Raw genomic sequence first — 20,978 nt, forward strand, 5'->3', positions numbered from 1 at the left:
ATGCGTGTAATAAATCAAAAACTATTATGCATAAAAATATATTTATGACTATTATGCATATTTTGAAACTGGGGACTATGAAAGTTGAAAATCCTAATTATTTGATCATGAAGACATTTAAAGTTTTTTGTGATGTAACAACAAATATCACAGTTTTCAGAGTTGTTCTTTTACTTGTGCTATAAGACCTATCTACGTACCAAATTTCCATGATTCTAGGTCAACGAGAAGTACCCTATAGGTTTCTTGACAGACAGACGGACAGATAGACAACGAAGTGATCCTATAAGGGTTCCTTTTTTCCTTTTGACGTACGGAACCCTAAAAATTATAAAAATCTGTGTTTTCAAAAATCAGGGTTTAACCAGAAGAGTACGTAACTAGGTAATGGCCGATAATCTAGTTATTCTGCACCAGTCGGTGAGTTTCACAGAGTTCTCCAGAAATACTCGACGTGCACAATAAAAACTAAAACTGATACGAGAACGCCCAGCGTCGCACGCGCACTATTATTAGATGCTTTTGTCATAGAGTATGAGTAAAATAAGTCAGATACGCCTCAAGGCTCAAATATTATCATTTGTAAAAAAGCTGTGAGACGTCGGCTTCCATAGTCGGGACGTTTGGTGTTCGATCCCGGGCACGCGCCTCTAACTCAGAGTTAATAATATGAGTTAATAATACAATTCTCTATTTGTAGGGTTCCGTACCTCAAAAGGAAAAACGGAACCCTTATAGGATCACTTTGTTGTCTGTCTGTCTGTCTGTCTGTCAAGAAACCTACAGGGTACTTCCTGTTGACCTAGAATCATGAAATTTGGCAGGTAGGTAAGTCTTATAGCTGATATTTGGGGAAAAATCTGAAAATCCTGATTTTGTGGTTACATCACACAAAAAAATTAAATTGTGGTCATGAACAACAGTATAACCCTGTGGTTATACTGTTGTTTACAAATGCATGACGTCAGAGCACAGATAATCTATCGGCCAAACATGGCCGACAGTGTTTTCACCTGTCTAAGAAAAATATTTTTTTAAATTAAAGTTTTACGGTTTTTAGGGCGCAAAAAAATATAGTGTTAATTTTTTTGATATAATAGGACAAATATTAACCATTTAAGACCAACTTAAAAAAATTGTCAAGTAGCCTATTAGTATTTTCAATTTTTTAAGTAAGATAACTATATCAAGTGGGGTTTCACATGAAAGGTCTTCACCTGTGCATTCTAAAACAGATTTTTATTTATTTTTATGCATCATAGTTTTTGAATTATCGTGCAAAATGTCGAAAAAATACGAGTGTAGTACGGAACCTTCGTTGCGCGAGCCTGACTCGCACTTGGCCGGTTTTTTTTAAATAATATGATTATGTGAGAAAATAACATTGTGTTCCGGCTGCCACTTCTATTATCATTTTAATCATTGGATCAAATCATAGTCAATGTTAGTAGGCGCGCGCGCAGCTTTTAAGCTACTTGTTCAATGAAGCTGACAGTACTGAATTGAGAAAATAAGCGTATAATTTATTCGTTAACCTACGAACTTACACACCACCAAGCATAATAATTATGTATAACGTGGTAGTTCTTATGAAAAGGCGACTTTAGTCATTTTTCTGACTAATTGTGCGACTTCTAGTGAATCTCAATACGCGAACATAATTTAGTGATATTTTGTTATTATTTACTAGTAGGAACCTACCAATCGTATGAGAAGTGTCATAACTGTGAATTATTTATTTAATGTAATGAATAATATTATCTATTGAATAATATTATAATCGTAATTACTTTTGGCCAATGATGAAACTTTCACAGATAAGGGTGTTCAAAATTGAATTTTCCGTTAAAATTATTTAATGGATTTGTTTGGGAATGCGGTAAGTTTACAACACATTTAAAGCTCTGCATGGCTTTACTAACTTTGTATAAATCTTAAATTACATATCAGTAATTTTCTGGTTTGCCTCTAATTTATTTAGATAGTTCATCATTATCATGATCAACCCACTACCGGCTTACTACTGAACACAACTTGTCTTTTAGAATGAGGAGGGGTTTGGCCATGGTCCACTACGCTGGCTAAGTGCGGATTGGCAGACTTTACACATTTTTGAGAGCATTATGGAAAAATCTCAGGCGTACAGGTTTCCTCACGATATTTTCCTTGATATGCTTAAAGCCCACATAACTATGAAAAGTTAAAGGTCCACTTCCGGGATTGAACTCCCGACCTCCCGAATTTGAAGCGGACGTCTTAACTACGAGGCTATCACGGAGTTTAGACAGTTGCGTACAACGAATATATTATAGCTGAAGTTAAATAGGTAGGTATGTGTGTGTAATAATGTACTTACTAGATAATGCAGGCGACTTTGTCCGCGTGGGTTTAGGTTTTTAAAAATCCCGTGGAAACTCTCTAATTTTCCGGGATAAAAATTAACCTATCTCACTCTCCTGGTCTTTGAGTATACCCATGCAAATAATCACGTCGATCCGTTGCGACGTGATTGAAGAACAAACTAACAAACCAACAAACAAATATACTTTCACATTTATAATAGGGGTAGTGTGGATTCTTACCTACTCAACCTGATGCTGCAGTGGTACGACCCAAACGATGAAGACTGGGGATCTGCCGTTGTAAATAGCTATTGTGGGCTGTAGCTTACCTAGTATATACTTTGTCACTATACCTACTCCAGGCTCGATCTCCTCAACATCATGCTGCAAGGGTAGGTACCTACTACCAGTACAGAGCAGCCTCAGAGCAGGTTATTAGGTAAGATTTAAGGTTATTCTTATAGGGTAGGTGCAGGGCCGGCCCAAGCATATTCGGCGCCGGGGTGCGAAAGTTAGCCTTGGTCCGTGGGCCTGTGGCATTTTGCCCGGCTGGCTATGCTCGCGGCTCCGCTGGCGTGGTCTCAGTGTAGTAGGCACCTACCGAAATTTCTGGCAGTCACCTTGCGCCCCCTAGGACCTTGCGCCCGGGTGCACCGCACCCGTTGAACCCCCGGGCGAAGACGGCCCTGGGTAGGTGCCAGGTGGCTTAGCAGTTATTTGCGAGTTTTAAATTTTTAAATTTTATGTCTTGTTTAATAACTAAGTTTGTCTGTTGGTAGGTATGATTTTCTGGTTGTTTGTTTATCCAGGCATCACAGTAATTGTACCTAATTGAACAAAGAAATCAATGTTTTTTCACTGTTTATAAATTACGAGGTCAGACATAAAAGCTAATGTATCATTATAATTTATAATGCATTTTTGATGTGAATAAAGCTGTACATACCTACTATACTTAGTTGTATTTAACCATTAATTTATTAACTTGGTAGGTTTATGTGTACCTACTTACCAATTCCTAGTCAGTGTTTCTGTTCAATTTCATTTAAATAATAAAGATAAGTAGAAATACCTAGATTGAACAGCTATTCACGGCACTGTTTATTGTATGCCAGGTATTTTCAGACTAGATCAATATTAAATCTTCAAACGTTTAGTGATATTTAACAGATTCATGTGTTGTTTATTGTTTAGAATATTATAAATCTTATTACTTAATTGGCTCACGAGATGTGGCAGCCTTAGGTAAGAGCATTTCGTGGTTATTTATGACACTCGTTACTAATCTGCACAAATCAACAATAATAAAGGTAAAATAACCCAACACTTTGAACTTATTTCTTTTTTGAAGTCGGTTAAAGTAAAATAAATCTTTAATAAGTAAAATTGGTAAAAAGTATCCAGTTTGTTTACAGCACAAATGTTTTTTTTCAGCTTTCAGCACAAATTATTGAAAGTTTTATTTGGATTTTCCTACGCTTTCATAATGTACAGGCACAGCAGACACTGAAAGTTGTTGAACAGTCCGACTATAAATAATCTTTTACACAAAAAGGAAGTAAAAACACAGTGTCCAGAAAGAGTAGAGTTCGGTGACAAAACTGTGGCTTCCTAATTAATGCTGCAGAAATTTCACCGCGGTTTTTGTTCGTTCTTTTGTAAACTGGCTTTTACGTAAAAAAAACGTCTGAAAACTCCAAAGTAATTAACGCACATGATATTTTATGCTGGTCCGAAAATTAAAAGTTTTTGGGCCGACAGCAAGAATAAAATGCTGAATTTTCGTATTTTTTGTTAAACTTCCCGGCTATCCTGAGGCGTCCGTCAGTCGCTGAGGAATATTGTTGCATTAAATTAATAATAAAAACGTAAGCTTTAATATTATTGATTAGAGAAGAAAACTAATCCATAACTCCATATATCCATACTAACACGAAAGTGTGTGTCTGCCTGTCCGTCTGCTAGCTTTTCACGGCCCATCCGTTCAAGTGATTTTAACCTTTGGTACAGAGATACGGGGACGGAAATAGGCTTCTTGTTTCAGAAAATCAAAGAATTCCCACAGGGTTTTAAAAATCTAAATCCACGCGGACGAAATCGCGGCAATTATCTAATAAGAAATAACTCATGTTTGAAATCTTAATGTGGTTGACATCCAATCTATTTCAGCGAACCATTTTTGTTCAACATTTCTTATAAGTGAAGCGCTCTCTGTGTTAACGCCCTTCCGGCGATTCCTGCCACGTCTTATAACTTGAGTGAATAGACATCTTTTTTTTCATCTATCAGGCATGATTGTCATCGCAAACTTAAGTCACAGTAAAAAAAAAAATGTAAAGTGTAAACCAGATTGATATTAAATTTAACTTATTGCGTTAAAAGCTGGAACTACAAAATCGTACTTATTTTAATTAAAGCAAGGTTAACAAGGCACTCGAATTTAATTACTCAGTAAAATGTAAGTAATAAACCGAGAATCAAACCTTGGTTCCGTGACATGGGGCTAATTATGACGCGCGTCGCGTCGCCATTCGTCACTGTTGCTACGGATGATTTACTTATGAAACAAGTTATAAGAAGAAGCGATTTCGAAACAATCAGTCAGTTTCGTTTCGAATACTTGAGTCAGATTTGAAATCTGTTTTTTGCGCGGCGAAGACGGCACCTGTCATTTTCGTCCATTCTCGGGAGATTCTCGGATACTGTGTAGCCGCTAGCCAGGACTTATTTTTGAAACCAACGTCTCCGGAAACTTTGGCCATCATAATGAGTTGTAGGAATTCTTTATATCTTTCATGCTTGAGCACGTGCCCCAAATGTGCGACGTCTTTTCAAATTGCAACGGTTTACAAAAGTGCGCGTTTTGATTAATTCGTCCGCGTCGCAGCAATTTCTCGTGATTTGAGTCCAGCTAATGGCAAATATACGCTAAACAACCGAAAAAAATAATTGCTAATGTGTAAATATCGCTACGCGTTCTTAGTTGAAGTTGGTCGCTTGTTCAGTGGCCCCACGGGACAATAAATTTAAAACAAGCGTGGGCGGGATGTGACGTAGCGCACGTTAATAACTTATATATTGTGTCAGTTTGTGACGGCGCGGCGGCGCGCGGCGCAGACGGTTTCCATTGATCTCAGCAGTTTTTGTACTTTTAATGCTGTTTCCAAAGATAATAGAAAATATTTTGTTTCATTTATCCGTTTACATGGATTAGGTTTGAATACATACGTTTAAAGAGCGAGTTTGAGTCATCATCGTCATCATTATCGTCAACAGTAGACGTACATTGCTGGACATACAGGTCTCTTGTAGGTATTTACACACGCTACGGTCCTGCCGTCTGAATCCAGCCTACCTGATACTCGTTTGCTCATTATATCCATCCACCTAGTGAGGGTCTGGCTAGCAACGACGCTGAGCTTTCTGATGCGAGGCTGTCATTTTTCGAGGATTTCTATTCATCAAACAGTTGGAACTAAATTAGCCAATATCCAAAATATTGATCAATTCAATATAAATTGATACAGTACAGTACAAACCTACGTATGTACAATATTAATAACTCTAATAACAAGGACGATCAGCTAATATTATTATTGGCAGTTGCGTTACAATCTACACAAAATAATTATTGTAAGTATTGACGTACTTACGTATTGACCCAGTTATCTACATCTACACTAATATTATAAAGAGGTAAACTTTGTTTGTTTGTTTGTTTGTTTGTTTGTTTGTTTGTTTGTTTGTTTGATTGTACTGAATAGGCTCAAAAACTACTGGACCGATTTTAAAAATTCTTTCACCATTCGAAAGCTACATTATCCACGAGTAACATAGGCTATATTTTATTTTGGAAAAAAATAGGGTTCCGTAAGATATTTGGGTTTTTCGGACACAAGGTGAAAAAAAACAAACAAAAAAGTTACTTATTTTGCGTACGCTGCCTAAACTATAAAAGATAGAACCATAAAATGTTCTAATTAATTGTAGATCTTATAAATATCTACAAAAAAGTCCGCGACACACTATACCCATCTATGTCGAGTGAGGCACAGCAACCATTTTTTTATTTAAAAATCTTGAATTTTTTTTGGACTACATTTAAACGCGTTTATTTTACTCATGCTATTAATCCTTATCAAAATAAATGATTTCATCACTAAGAACAGTTTATGGAGATAATATTTGGTCTTTGAATGATTAAAATTGGACGTTTGGTTTTGAAGTTATGGCGAAATTTAAATATTACGATTTCTGCTGCACGGCCCGTTGCGAAGTGGGCGTCACCAAGGCGGGGGTGCGCGTGCGGGAGGGGAGTTTAGATCTATGAGTAAGGTACCCGCGCGGCTCAGTCGCGAGGTCGGCTCTCTATTTCGTGCGATTTTTTTTAGATTTCGTTCTTAAAACTACACCTACGCAAAAGTTCTTATGTATTTCAGGATTATTATGTATTTCAGGATTTTCGGAAATTCAACCCCCACCTCGATTTTCTAAATTTCACCCGAGCGAAGCCGGGGCGGGTCAGCTAGTAATTTAATATAATCAATAGCAAAATAAACAATAAAGTCATATTCGTAAATGGATTACGCAATAGATACATAATTAAGCTAAACAAGAATATAGAAACTCGACTGACTGACTATCTGCAACGGATTTATTTAGTGTGTAACGCGTAAAATTTAACTCCTCACGCGTCATTTTTATTTTGTGTCTAATTTCATATCAAAAGTACGATTTTAGTCCTTGTACTTTTGACATGACAGCTGACTATAATATTCTTGAATAATATTATTATTAGTTCAATCTAAATAATGGCATTTTTAAATGAACGTTTTTCTTTCAATCATCATCATCATCATCATCATCATCATCATCATCATCATCATCATCAACCAATAGACGTCTACTGCTGGAAATAGGTCTCTTGTAGGGACTTCCACACGCCACGGTCTTGCGCCGCCTGGATCCATTTCTTTCAATACAAACACTTTAATTTTGGTATTGTTACTTACATTGGCCAGGCAGGTATTTTATTTACCTACCTACAATGAAGTTTTCATTTTATTTCGTTGTTTGTTTTATTCACGTTTACATTCGTTTCAAAGGGTTTTATTTTTCACCGAACGTCGTATCATATATGCATTAATTGTTTCGAACGGGTGTTATATTTTAAAAAAGCAAATGCAAAAGGCCGAAAAATAAACATTTAAAAAGTTGTGCAGCTTTAATTAGAATACTTCACAATATAATATGTTGTTACTGGACGCTTCTCTTTATATTTTAAATCAAAATATTTTTACTTTATACTTAGGCGTTTATTATGGGTCAAAAGTCCACCATATCGATCCGGAAAGGAGGTTCTACTGAAAACAGCCGGCAAGAAACTGAAGTTTGAAATCGTAGGCTCAAACTTTATCCATAGAAAATCTACCTACTTACGTTTTACGCTCAGTTAGAAGCAAAATAAAACACAAAATTAAACGGTGAAGAAAAGTCTCTTGAGTTTTTACTATTTTAATTGTGTACTTACAATGTTTAAATATAATGCTGGAAATAATAGGTATATGCTTTTTTATAACATTTTTAAGAAAGATAAAAAGAACCCCATCAATTTAGTCTACTTTGATGTAAAATCCCTTTGCGGTCTTTCACATAACTTATGAGGAGGTAGGTACTTGTTTTTTCCCGCGTTTCCACCCGCGTGATATAATTTAAAGCGTACCTATAATAACACTCGGGGATATAAATGTAGCTATAAATATCAGTGGAGGAATTTTCAGAATCGGATCATTAGTTCCAAAGATTACCCCTTAGATTCAAAGTTACAAACTTTACCTGCTTATAATATTAGTGTACAGATATAAAACAGGGCTGATTTTTCCATGGAACTATGAATCAGCTCAGCTTTATTTTTCTATCGTTACTTACTTAAATTTTACTTGACGAATTTCGATGTTCGATTTCCTACACAAAAACTGTTTTATCATCAAAATTCCCAGTTAAAAGTTATCTGGAGAATGAAAATCGCCCCACAGTCAATCATTGACTTAATATAGTAAGTCAACCTTAAAAGGGTCGTAGGACTACTTTGTTCTAAGACTTTATTATTCTTAAGTGTTCTTATCCTAAAACCTCTTAGAATACGAGCACTTCGTCCTCATTTTAATCTATATAGAGCACTGTTGAGATGACTTTTGTGTAGATTAACTTTGGTAGTGGTAACTTCCATTCAAATCTACTTAATTCTGTTAATAGCTCTAAGTACCTATCACAGAAAATAAACGAACTAGAATAATATTATAATTCTACTGATACATAGTTTGGCAATTTTATTAAAACAAAATAGATAAGTTAATTAACTTTTATAACTTACTAGGTAGCGTAAGATGCCTGACTTACTTTGCTATGCCAAAAACCTTCAGAAAGAAAAAAACCGGCCAAGTGCGAGTCAGGCTCGCGCAACCAGGGTTCCGTACTACAGTTGTATTTTTTCGACATTTTGCACGATAATTCAATAACTATGATGCATAAAAATAAATAAAAATCTGTTTTAGAATGCACAGGTGAAGACCTTTCAATATGATACCCCACTTGATATAGTTATCTTACTTCGAAAATAAATTGACAATACTAATGAGTAATGATGAAAAAAATATGAAATACCTACTACTTTATGACCACAATTTAATTTTCTTTGTGTGATGTTACCACAAATTCATACAAAAAATTCAAATTAGATTTTTCCCCGAATGTCAGCTATAAGACCTACCTATCTGCCAAATTTCATGATTCTAGGTCAACGGGAAGTACCCTGTAGGTTTCTTGACAGACCGACAGACAGACAACAAAGTGATCCTATAAGGGTTCCATTTTTCCTTTTGAGGTACGGAACCCTAAAAACAGGCAGGAAGCATAGATGAATATGAAACAAGTCACAGAGAGTCAAGCTTTACCTACACGATCATTGAAAATCCTTTTAAGAGACCTATGCCTTGAGCATGCGCGTCGATTGAATGATGGTTGAACATGAATGATCAAAATGTTCTAAATATAAAAGATCGTAATTCGTAAACAAAATTTAACCTGTCATCGTTAAAAATGAAATAGTGCAAAATCCACATACTTCATTTAAATAGCGTTTTATTAAAAAGGGTTTTAGGTTAATTCTAGCATCAAAATTGTGTAAATGTTGGTAATATTTTATGATACAGAACTTCCGACTCACATTATTCATCTTAAAAATGTGTAACGTGTTGATATAATGATGTAAATATTACACTTTTCTCATTTTTGTCACATAATTTTCTTTTTCATATATTTTATCGAATTGTATGATGACATTATTATCTATTTGTGTTGAAAATAGTTAGTTATGATGATTTAATTGTAATATTTTTTGCTTAAATTTTTAATTTATATTTTTTATAAAAAAAACTTTATTCCAGATGTTTCTGCCTGCGCTATGAGTTAGTCGACCTGATGGCGCAAGCGTGGCCAGGATGACGTAGAATATGCCACGTCGCAAGCGCAGGCTAGCTTCGCGCATTCGCAACTACGTGAGAAGCCTACTCGCCTTCCTTTTCTCCAACGTCGGAATTATTGTGTTGGTGGTCGCATATACTATCGCTGGTAAGTAACTTTGAATACTGTTTTTGTCATTAACCTTCTCTTATCGCCGCCCACGATGCACGGCGACGATGGCGCGGCCAGTGAAGCGACGAGCGCGACATTACGAAAGTCAGTATGCAGCCGCCCACGAGTTTTTCAATTTTTTATCGATTACAAATTATAGGTACAATGGAAGCGGGCTTACTTGGAAGGGGCATGGCAGATCTATTTAACCCATACCCCCGGCTTCTACACGGACCCCCCCCCCCGACAAAAGACGCCTTAAGCACGTCCTTAACGATCCTGACGATCAAATCATGACCGACAATGCTCCCTATCTCGTAGGGCTACACATCACAAGTCAACCTCCTTACAGCGTCTTCGCCGGCGAAGACGAGGTCCCCGATTTCTAACGTCACCCGGACGTGGACTCACGCCACGGTCTCGGGGGCGTGCGGACTAACCAGTAGTCCAACAACTCCACCCATCCCAACGTCATCCTAAGCCGTGGTTCGAGCCTCACAGGAGGCGCCCTTAGGAGGACGTTGCCCCCCGATCTCTCGAATTATTTCTTCGAGTCCTAGGGTTCACCCCCAGGCGGAGCTTCGCGCTCGCCACCTCCCCCGGTGACGCTGTAGCGGCCAGTAGGGCCTACGCAGCATAATCAATCCGAAACAACTTCTACACGGCATAGTACTGGACCGCTATATCGCTTGGCAGCATGGCTTTGCCGGTAGGGTGGAAACTAGTCACGGCCGTAGCCTCTAACCAGACCAGACCATAGACTTTCTAGAAATTATAGATTTGTAAATTGCCCCAGCCTCCCACTTCATACCACTTATAAGGCCGCAGCGCTCACCACATGTGCCAGAGAGGCAACGTCATTTGCTGATAGATGAACACTAATCGTTTATCGAGAAAAACTGTGCCTTGGAAAAATTTGCTCATATAATTTATAACAGGAAAATCACAATTTATAAGAGCTCATTTATATTATAGAATAAATGATTACCATCGAGATTCAAAATTCAATGGAGCGTAAATTATTTATGCTGTTACATTAACAAAGACCTTCGGAAATCGATTTTTGTGCCCAATAAATCTATTGTATTCGGGCGTTTAATTTTCGTTAATATTAAAAGGGTTATTAGGCGTAAACTTTTGTTCAACTTTGAATAAGCTAATTTACGGGTGACAGGCATTGACGATCACATTATAGGTGAAAGCTGGAGGATATTACTAATAGCTCTACTTATTAATTACCTACTCACGTCGACGGGAGCCGCCGCTGGCTCCTGCTTCCCTTCAATCTCATAATAGAGAGAGATATAAGAGATAAGAGTTTACGCGATAGAAAGAAAGGTATTTGTTAAACTTTAGACCGCAGAGCTGCGCGAACTGAAATTGCACTTCATTGTATCGTTACAAGAGTCACTATTTATTTAAACGTCTTTGCCGAACGTACTTGCCTGTACGGTACTATTAAGTGTTTTGTGGTAGTTAAAAAATATTTATGCTTTTTTCAGGTGCTTTCATGTTCCAAGCAATAGAAGATGCAAGTGAGATTGAGCGAGTGAACAATATGTCGCGGGAAAGAGACAGCACAGCCCAATATCTGTGGCAAAATGTTACGTTAACTCTCAATTTGTTTAACGAGACTGCTCTAAAGGAAAGGTAAAGCTTTGACTGATTTTTTAAGGTTCACATACTGCATAATAGTTTACACACTTATACCTTCACTATCGCGATGTAGATTTTATGAGGAGCTGTTATATTACACATGTAGGAGAAACCGACTTTACTCACGTGAGTAAAGCCGGTTTCTCCGGATGTATAGTGGAAATCACCCACGATTGTTTAAACGCTAAAGCTTATGTAGCCTTGAGATTAGCCACCGAGGCTTTTAAAATCGGTTCAGTTCAGAACCACATATTTTTAAATTTTTTTTTTAGGGTTCCGTACCTCAAAAAGAAAAACGAAACCCTTATAGGATCACTTTGATGTCTGCCTGCCTGTCTGTCCGTCTGTCTGTCTGTCAAGAAACCTACAGGGTACTTCTTGTTGACCTAGAATCATGAAATTTGGCAGGTAGGTAGGTCTTATACCAGACAAGGAGAAAAATCTGAAAACCGTGAATTTGTGGTTACATCACACAAAAAAATTAAATTGTGGTCATGAACTAATAATTAGTATTTTCAACTATCAAAGTAAGATAACTATATCAAGTGGGGTATCATATGAAAGGGCTTCACCTGTGGATTCTAAAACAGATTTTTATTTATTTTTATAAATCATAGTTTTTGATTTATCGTGCAAAATGTCGAAAAAATACGACTGTACTGCGGAACCCTCGGCGCGCGAGCCTGATTCGCACTTGGCCGGTTTTTTAAGCTACTTATCTCTTGTTTTAGCATTAGCATCGAACTGAAGAGCTATCAAGGAAAAATTGTAAAGGCAGTGCGTCGTGGCTGGGACGGAGGTCGCTCGGCGAGGCAGTGGAGCTTCTCCTCCGCCTTCCTGTACTCTCTCACTGTCATCACCACTATAGGTAACAAACTAAACTTTATCATCGACTAGCTGATGCCCGTGACTTCGTACGCGTGGATTTAGGTTTTTAAAAATCCCGTGGGAACTCTTTGATTTTCCGGGATAAAAAGTAGCCAATGTCCCTTTCCAGGTCTTAAACTATACCCATGCAAAAAATCACATCGATCCGTTGCTCCGTTGCGACCTGATTGAAGGACAAACCAACAAACAAACACACTTTCACATTTATAATAGGGGTAGTGATTTCTAGGTAAAACCATACCCACTTAGTTTTTGAAGAGGTCGTTAGTTATTATCCTTAGGTCGCTATGAAAAGCATTTGAAATGCGAGCGGTTTTCTAAACCCTTAAAAAATCTGAATTTAAACACATACAATTTGATCTGCATGTGGGTAACCATTTGGACAGAGTGCGCGAAAATTTTAAAACTGTGACTTCTATAAACCGGCCAATCACATTATTGCCAATACATCGCCTGCGGGAAGCGATTTATACACCTTTGTTTTTAAAGCATTGTCTCTCTTTTGGGCATCTGCTGAAATATAAAACTTCGAATTCTTTATGAAATTATTATATACTATAGATCTTTTGGTATGGCTTTATTTTTAATAGGTATAATTTATTACATCAATGTTTTGTAATATGTAGACATGGACATAAATAGTTAGTTCCTTTAGTGTATGGATCTCACTTAGCAGGCCCACTAATATGAACCAAAAACCATAAAACCTTTCGCAGTAAGAGGGTATCAACAGAATATTGTAATCACATTGATGTTGCCATATTTTATGGGGCACTAAGAGACCTTCACATAAAAACGAACATAAAACCTTATCTGATATGACCCACTTATTTTATTCATGTTTGAAGTCAAATAGAATGGGATCATTGAGATTTTGTAATCCTAGCCACAAAATAGAAGTTTAACATTTTGTGACGACCTCAATGACACAGTGGTGAGCCGGTTGAGTGCCGGATTCAATTCGAAATCAGGGACCTCAAGTATCTGTATCTGCACTTCTTGAGTTTAAAGAACATAGTTGTGAATGTGAAGGTCTAGCTAGAAAGTCGATAAACATAATAGGTATAGTGCATCCAGTAAAAAAGGAACCAGTTTTTAGTCTCTTCTGAAAAATGTCGAATGCCATTTTTTTGGAGGCACTGATAAAATACACTGATAATATGGTAGTAGCGTATCCATAGCTGAATATTTAAACCGCTATGATTGAGAATATGCTGAAAAAGGCACAGTTGAAAGAGTTGTAGTATACCACAGTATGAAGTTATTCATTCTATGACAATACCGCGCCTCATCTCAACGCAAATGGATTATAGAACGGCTAAGGTACGGCACCAAGGGTAGGTACAAGATATTTTGCTATGGTCTTACTGTGTCGAACCTGAGAGTATTTGATAAACTTGTAGAGTGGATAGGTATTTGGTATATAGTACGGTATAATAACATTGTAAATTAAAAAATTAAAAAGAGCAACCGCCGAGTTTCTTGCTGGTTCTTCTCGCTAGGAACGGCATTCCGAACCAGTGGTAAATTAAAACTACCTGACTATTCATATGCACTTGTAAAAAGTTTACATGAATAAAAAACATATTCTATTCTATTTGAATTTGTGAAGGGAAGGTTAAGTTAAGGGAAATTAAGAAGAGAAGGGGGCGAGTAGAAAATATCTATAAGGGTTGAAGAGTTTCCGCTTATGTAACGCCCCACTTTTCATGACTGTGATTTATATAAATTTCTTATTGGATTTCAGGCTATGGCCATCTCAGCCCTCGAACCAGTTGGGGAAAAATTATGACTGTCTTCTACGCTCTTCTGGGAATGCCTCTCTTTTTGCTATACCTCAGCAATGTTGGTAAGATTTCCCCAAATATTACTTAGACGTAGACTGTAAAATGAAAATTACGTGTAAGATTCAGTCACATTGAGCGCATTGAAGAAATGCTGATGGCATCAGCGATGTCAGCGCTGACGGGACTGTTGCTCAAGACATAGCCCAAGGACATGCTAAGTGTTTGTGCTTTATTTATATGAAACTAGATGATGCCTGCCTGATGATGATGATGTGGTAGCCTAGTGGTTAGGACTTCCGCCTTCCAATCGGAGGTCGGGGGTTCGATCCCGGGCACGCACCTTTCTAACTTTTCGGAGTTATGTGCGTTTTTAAGTAATTAAAATATCACTTGCTTTAACGGTGAAGGAAAACATCGTGAAGAAATCTGCATGCCTGAGAGTTCCCCATAATGTTCTCAAAGGTGTGTGAGATCTGAAACTGAAAAAAAATCTGAAAGTCTGCCAATCCGCACTTGGCCAGCGTGGTAAACTATGGCTAAAACCCTTCTCACTCTGAGAGGACACCTGTGCTCTGTAGTGACCCGGTGATGGGTTGATCATGATGAGATGATGCCCGCGACTTTGTCCGCGTGGATTTAGATTTTTAAAAATCCCGTGAGAACTCTTTGATTTTCCGGGATAAAAAGGAGCCTATGTCCGCCACCGGGATGTAAGCTAACTCTGTACTAAATTTCATAAAAATCGGTTTAACTGTTGGGCCGTGAAAAGCTAGCAGACAGACAGACATACTTTTGCATTTATGATATTAGTATGGAAGTATGGATTACACTATGACGGTAATAGTAGGTATTTTGGTTTCAGGTGAGCTATTGGCAAGTTGGTTCAAATGCATATACGCACTAGTATGCTTATGCAGGGGTTGCCCTGGCTTTCCAAGAAGACGTGTCGTCCATTTTCGAACGCAGGTATGTAAATATCTGAAAACTATTCAGCCATGGGCTATACCTAATCATGTCATAATAGACGCTTTCTTATCCTCTACAAGGTTAGATAACGTAGATTCGTATCGTACCGACTGCGCTATATACATACAGATTTAATTAGAATGCTAGATAACACGAAGTCAGGTGATAGACAGTTCTGATGATCACTGATAAGATACTACAAAATAACGCGAAAAAGTATTTAAAAGTTCGCAATGTATTGCAAATATAAACCACCTGACTGACATGACGCTAGAGGTCAACGAACGTTGCGTATAGGCACAGTATAGGTGCTGTGGGATCAATGCCGCATCTTAGGTGGGGCTTTGACCCCGGGTTTTGCACGCTATGCATTGCGGGTTTGAAAAATACTAAATCACTAAAACTACTATACTAGTATAAGGCAAATGGTGATTGTTATTTAATGGTGTTTAGGTAGGCGCTAAGGTTTTGCTAGAGTTCTAATATGACTGACGCGTTCTATCAGTCTGTCCACTGTCCAGGTAACATTGGGTATGTTGGCAAGGTACTGTTTTTATTAAGAAAAACATTGTTGCTAGTATAGTACGCGACAGGTCGAGATCGCAATCGGGGTGTGAACGGGGCGCCCCGCACACTCGAAAACCCTCGCACTAACCTGGAACGGGCAAGCGCGGGTGACGCGCGGTGTGCGGGGCGTTCCCCCGATTGCCATCTCGACCTGTCGCGGACGGCGGACTATAGGTAAATAAATACCCTCACAATGGCTAAGTATAATGACCCGGAAGAATAACCTATATTAAAACATCGGACCAAAAACTTATTCGGATTTAAATAACATTTTTACGTTGTTCTCATTCCCTTTATACGGGTTGGCACATAATACGCGTCTGAAGTTCGAATAATGATGCGAGTAATTACATTTACACCGTAAACACGTCGCGCTTCATATAATTATATAATGTAATATGTGGTTGGGCTTTTTCGTTTTTATACGTGCACACTGTTTTTGTTGCTTTGAGTTCCTTTCGTATTTTTGTTCCAAGTAGGTACCTTCAATCATAATTTAGTGTCACGGTTATATATTATATTATACCTACTAGCTTACGCTCGCGACTTCGTCCGCGTGGACTACACAAATTTCAAACCCCTATTTCACCCCCTTAGGGGTTGAATTTTCTAAAATCCTTTCTTAGCGGATGCCTACGTCATAATACCTATCTGCATGCCAAATTTCAGCCCGATCGGTCCAGTAGTTTGAGCTGTGCGTTGATAGATCAGTCAGTCAGTCAGTCACCTTTTCATTTTATATATTTAGATTGTTATCTTTATTTGGCATCGTGGCAAAGGTAGAAACAGAGAACAACTTTTATTAGTAAAGCAAAGGTTTGTTGCAGTATGAAACTAGCGAGGCGGAGAGTATAGAGAGACCCAGAGAGTGGAGAGAAGACTACACAGAGTCGGATGTCACCCCCGATTACAGAATACCACCCCACCCTCCTGACCCGAGGTACTTACTTACTGCAATTCAAAATACAGTGGTTACAACCAGTAGGGTCTTGGACTGTATGTAGTAATAAAATGATATGTTTTTTGTATAGTGGTAGTTTATGCGGCTAGAATTCATACTTAAAAAATCATGATTTTATTTATTTTTAACATTATGAATTACTAACGTCACGCTGTACAAAAAGCGAATAACGACGTCACAATGCGTAAACGACAAATATTTTTTTATTTTTTCAACATAAAAAATACTTTCCAGGTGGAATTACTCTATTTTTATGTTAAAAATAAATAGAATAGAATAAAATAGAATAGAATGTTTTTTATTTATGTAAACTTTTTACAAGTGCTTATGAATAGTCAGGTAGTTTTAATTTACCACTGGTTCGGAATGCCGTTCCTACCAAGAACAACCAGCAAAAAATCTATAAATAAAAAAATCATGATTTTTTCATTATTCTCTATAGGTAATAATTAATTCTAGACCCATAAAAAAATGCCCCCAAAAATTTGCAGATGTCTACGTCATAATAGCTATCTGCATGCCAAATTTCAACCCGATCTGTCCAGTGGTTTGAGCTGTGCGTTGTTAGAGCAATCAGTCAGTCAGCTTTTCCTTTTATATACATTATAAGTTTTTTTTTGTAGAAGAGCCTACATGCGAAGTATATCCATGCCCCAGCCGTATTCCCCTCGGATGCGTCCGGAAGTCCGCGGCTGGTCCGCCCCCGTCCATCAGGATAGCCCTGCTTTGAGCGACTTCAGCTACGTCACCTTTGACGCTCAAACCATCACCGTACCTATTAGCGTATGTGTTGCTATTATGGTTGGGTAAGTCTTCTTCTATGTTTTGATGTTCTAAGATAGATGCGCTACATGAAAATATCTTCTTCTTTTAAATTACTAGATGATGTCCGCGTTGATTTCGTTCTTTTTTAAATCCCATGGGAACTCTTTGATGTTCCGGGATAAAAAGTAGCCTATGTCCGTCCCCGGGATGTAAGCTAATTCTGTACCAAATTTTATGTAAATCGGTTAAACTATTGGGCCGTGAAACGCTAGCAGACAGACAGTATCAGACACACATTCGCATTCATAATATAAGTATGGATATGGATTTTCTGATAAGACTGAGAATTTGTGATTTTTTAGATACATCATGTTCGGGTCCATGATCTTTGGCCTTTGGGAGAAGTGGGATAAATTGGATGGCGCCTACTTTTGCTTTATATCATTAAGCAGGTAATTGAGTTATAAGTGTTTTTCATAAATTACTTCGTCGTACAAAACATTACCTCATTGGTTATTAAAAGAGGCTGCGGTAAAAGTCGAGATAATTTTAAATTTTAATTTCCCTCAAGTAGCATATTTTATCCTCTTGATCCTTTACTTTGAGGTAGATACTCATACTTAATGTCAAAGTCAAGTTTCTCAACTACGTGAATGGTCTTAGGTACATTATTCAAAAAACCCTTTAACTATCTACTTATCCAGGCTTATTTTTGTTTTAATTGGTTAGAATCAGACAACAATGTGTTTTTATGTTTCTATCCAGTATTGGTTTTGGCGACTTCGTGCCGGGTGAACGAGTATACACGCCACGAATAGAGACCTCGTTCATAGTGTGCTCACTCTACCTCATGCTGGGGATGGCACTCGTCGCCATGTGCTTCAATCTCATGCAGGTAAAGTGAACTTGTTCACTCAGAATCAATTTTGGTGAACTCGTGCCGGGTGATCGAGTGTACACGCCACGCATAGGCACCTCGCTCATAGTGTGCTCATCCACCTCATGCTGGGGATGGCACTCGTCGCCATGTGCTTTAATCTCATGCAGGTAAAGTGAACTTGTTCACTCAGAATCAATTTTGGTGAACTCGTGCCGGGTGATCGAGTGTACACGCCACGCATAGGCACCTCGCTCATAGTGTGCTCACTCTACCTCATGCTGGGGATGGCACTCGTCGCCATGTGCTTCAATCTCATGCAGGTAAAGTGAACTTGTTCACTCAGTATAGAAATAGAATACATACCTACTTTGTCAAAATTTCAACTCTACCTAGTTATGAGATGCAGCCTACTGACAGACAGGCAGACACCTACGGATGGACAGCGGAGGCTTAGTAATACGGTCCCTCTATCACTATCTATCTAAATCTTAATTATTTTATTTTCAGGAGCAAGTTATACACTACTACGCTGGTCTCAAGAGGGCTTTGAGACGCATTTGCCGCTGCAAAAGATGACGATGTTGAATCCCGAGAAGTTGTACATAACTAGCAATTACATAGTTTATAGTTAGAGCACTCTGAGACTGTGAAGTTGTACTCAACAACTCGGACGTGTAGTTTCTGTGAATAACTTCATAAGTCGGATATTTAACTTCAACGTCCTAACATATTATTCAAAGGTGTAATTATTACTTAATATAAAGTAAAACTTAATATTATGTTAAGTATAAACTAAGATTCGCGAAATAAATGTAATTATAAAACTTATTATATATAAGTTATATAAATAATAATATTTTATTATTATTTAGGTAGGTACCTATATGTCTACATTTAGCGAGCATACGTGCAGGCATGAAATCATTATTTTGCTGAAGTGCAGAATTGATGTTTATCTGTGGCAAATCAATAGGCTAGTTGACACTTTTTTAAGTAGGTCTTAAATGGTTAATATTTATCCTATTAGATCAAAAAAATTAACACTATATTTTTTGCGCCCTAAAAACCGTAAAACTTTAATTTTAAAATATATTTTTCTTAGACAGGTGAAAACACTGTCGGCCATGTTTGGCCGATAGATTATCTGTGCTCTGACGTCATGCATTTGTAAACAACAGCATAACCTCCCAAAGTTTAATAAACATGACTTCTATACTAGTTTACATGAAAAATATAGTAATTATCGTTAGTGTATCATCCGAGAATGTAAAAACGCATCGATAAAGACCACAGGAAAGTTGTGGATTAGAGTGCCCAGTGAAATAAATATACGTAACACGCGAAGACTTGCTTAAAGGGATCCTATATCACTAACGACTGCAACCCAAATTTATTTTTGCAAAGATCACTTTGTTGTAAGTCTTACTTAATAACTTATTCAATTTATAAAGAGAAAACGATAATTTTTTACGTTTACTATGAGTTTTTAGAAATATATAAAAACTAGCTTATGCTCGTGACTTCGCCCGCCTGGACTTCATAAATTTCAAACCCCCATTTAACCCACTCAGGGGTGGAATTTCAAAAAATCCTTTCCTAGTGGATACCTTCTCTTTACCTACAAAGAACACACCCACCAAATTTCATGTATCTAGGACCAGCTGTTTAGATGTTTAGGCTGTGCGTTGATATAAGTTAGTCTGGACTTGAAATTTTATATATATGGATACTACGTTAGTCAATAGGGATGAAATTTGTTTGTTTACATATTTAATGACGTCACATCATGGCTGACAGCGTTTTCTGAGTTTCAAATAAAAATAAAAACTGTATTTTTTTAAATTGGATTTATATATCCATCCTGCGTTTTTAATAATTGTTATTGATATATTTCGTTGTCTTAAGCAAAATACTATAATAAATAATCATTTATTGGACGAAATTAGATATGAGTCAAGTAGCCTACTCTGCACTTTGTCAATTCGTTATTTGCCCATTGAACAAATAAACTTAGTAGTTTAAAGGGAACACCATTAAGCTATGAATCAGCTTAGATTATTAGGACCAACGCAGATGGAAGCCAGGTTCCACGTTTATTATAAGTATTTTCCATAGTTTTTATTTAATTTATCGATTAAAATGAATGAATTGATTTTGATTTCCTAAAACTCATTGTAGCCGTTTCCCAACAAGATATTTCTAGCACAGTTCTGAGTCTACTTTCAGATAATATAATATTATGTATAATGCGTACAAAATGAGATCTCACTCGTCATTTTAACTTTTTGTGCTTTGTGTCAACTTTCGTGTTAAAAGTACGATTTTGGGCCTTATTTTAAAGGTGAACCTAAATTTTGACATGACAGTTGACACATAGATTTCAAATGGCGAGTGAGTTCTTATTTTGTACGGACTATAAATGCGAAAGTGTGTTGTTTGTTGGTTTGTAGGTTTATTGGTTTGACCTTCAATAACGGAACAAACGGACCAACGTGATTTTTGCATGGGTATATTTAAAGACCTGGAGAGTGACA

General features: G+C 37.4%; 1 protein-coding gene across 1 annotated transcript; it reads left to right on the forward strand.

Annotated features, from left to right (window-relative positions):
- Positions 1-1,460: 1,460 nt before the first annotated feature.
- On the forward strand, positions 1,461-20,941 carry sand (sandman). The gene is made up of 11 exons (XM_034971600.2): positions 1,461-1,879; positions 9,788-9,971; positions 11,477-11,624; positions 12,362-12,498; positions 14,266-14,367; positions 15,168-15,271; positions 16,666-16,778; positions 17,423-17,605; positions 17,927-18,016; positions 18,330-18,459; positions 18,952-20,941. The coding sequence occupies exons 2-11, from the start codon at positions 9,854-9,856 to the stop codon at positions 19,018-19,020; spliced, it is 1,194 nt and encodes a 397-aa protein (XP_034827491.1). The 5' UTR covers positions 1,461-1,879; positions 9,788-9,853; the 3' UTR covers positions 19,021-20,941.
- Positions 20,942-20,978: the final 37 nt, after the last annotated feature.

The sequence above is a fragment of the Maniola hyperantus genome, chromosome 9 (assembly GCF_902806685.2).
Source record: "Maniola hyperantus chromosome 9, iAphHyp1.2, whole genome shotgun sequence".
In the NCBI taxonomy this organism is placed as follows: Eukaryota; Metazoa; Arthropoda; class Insecta; order Lepidoptera; family Nymphalidae; genus Maniola; species Maniola hyperantus.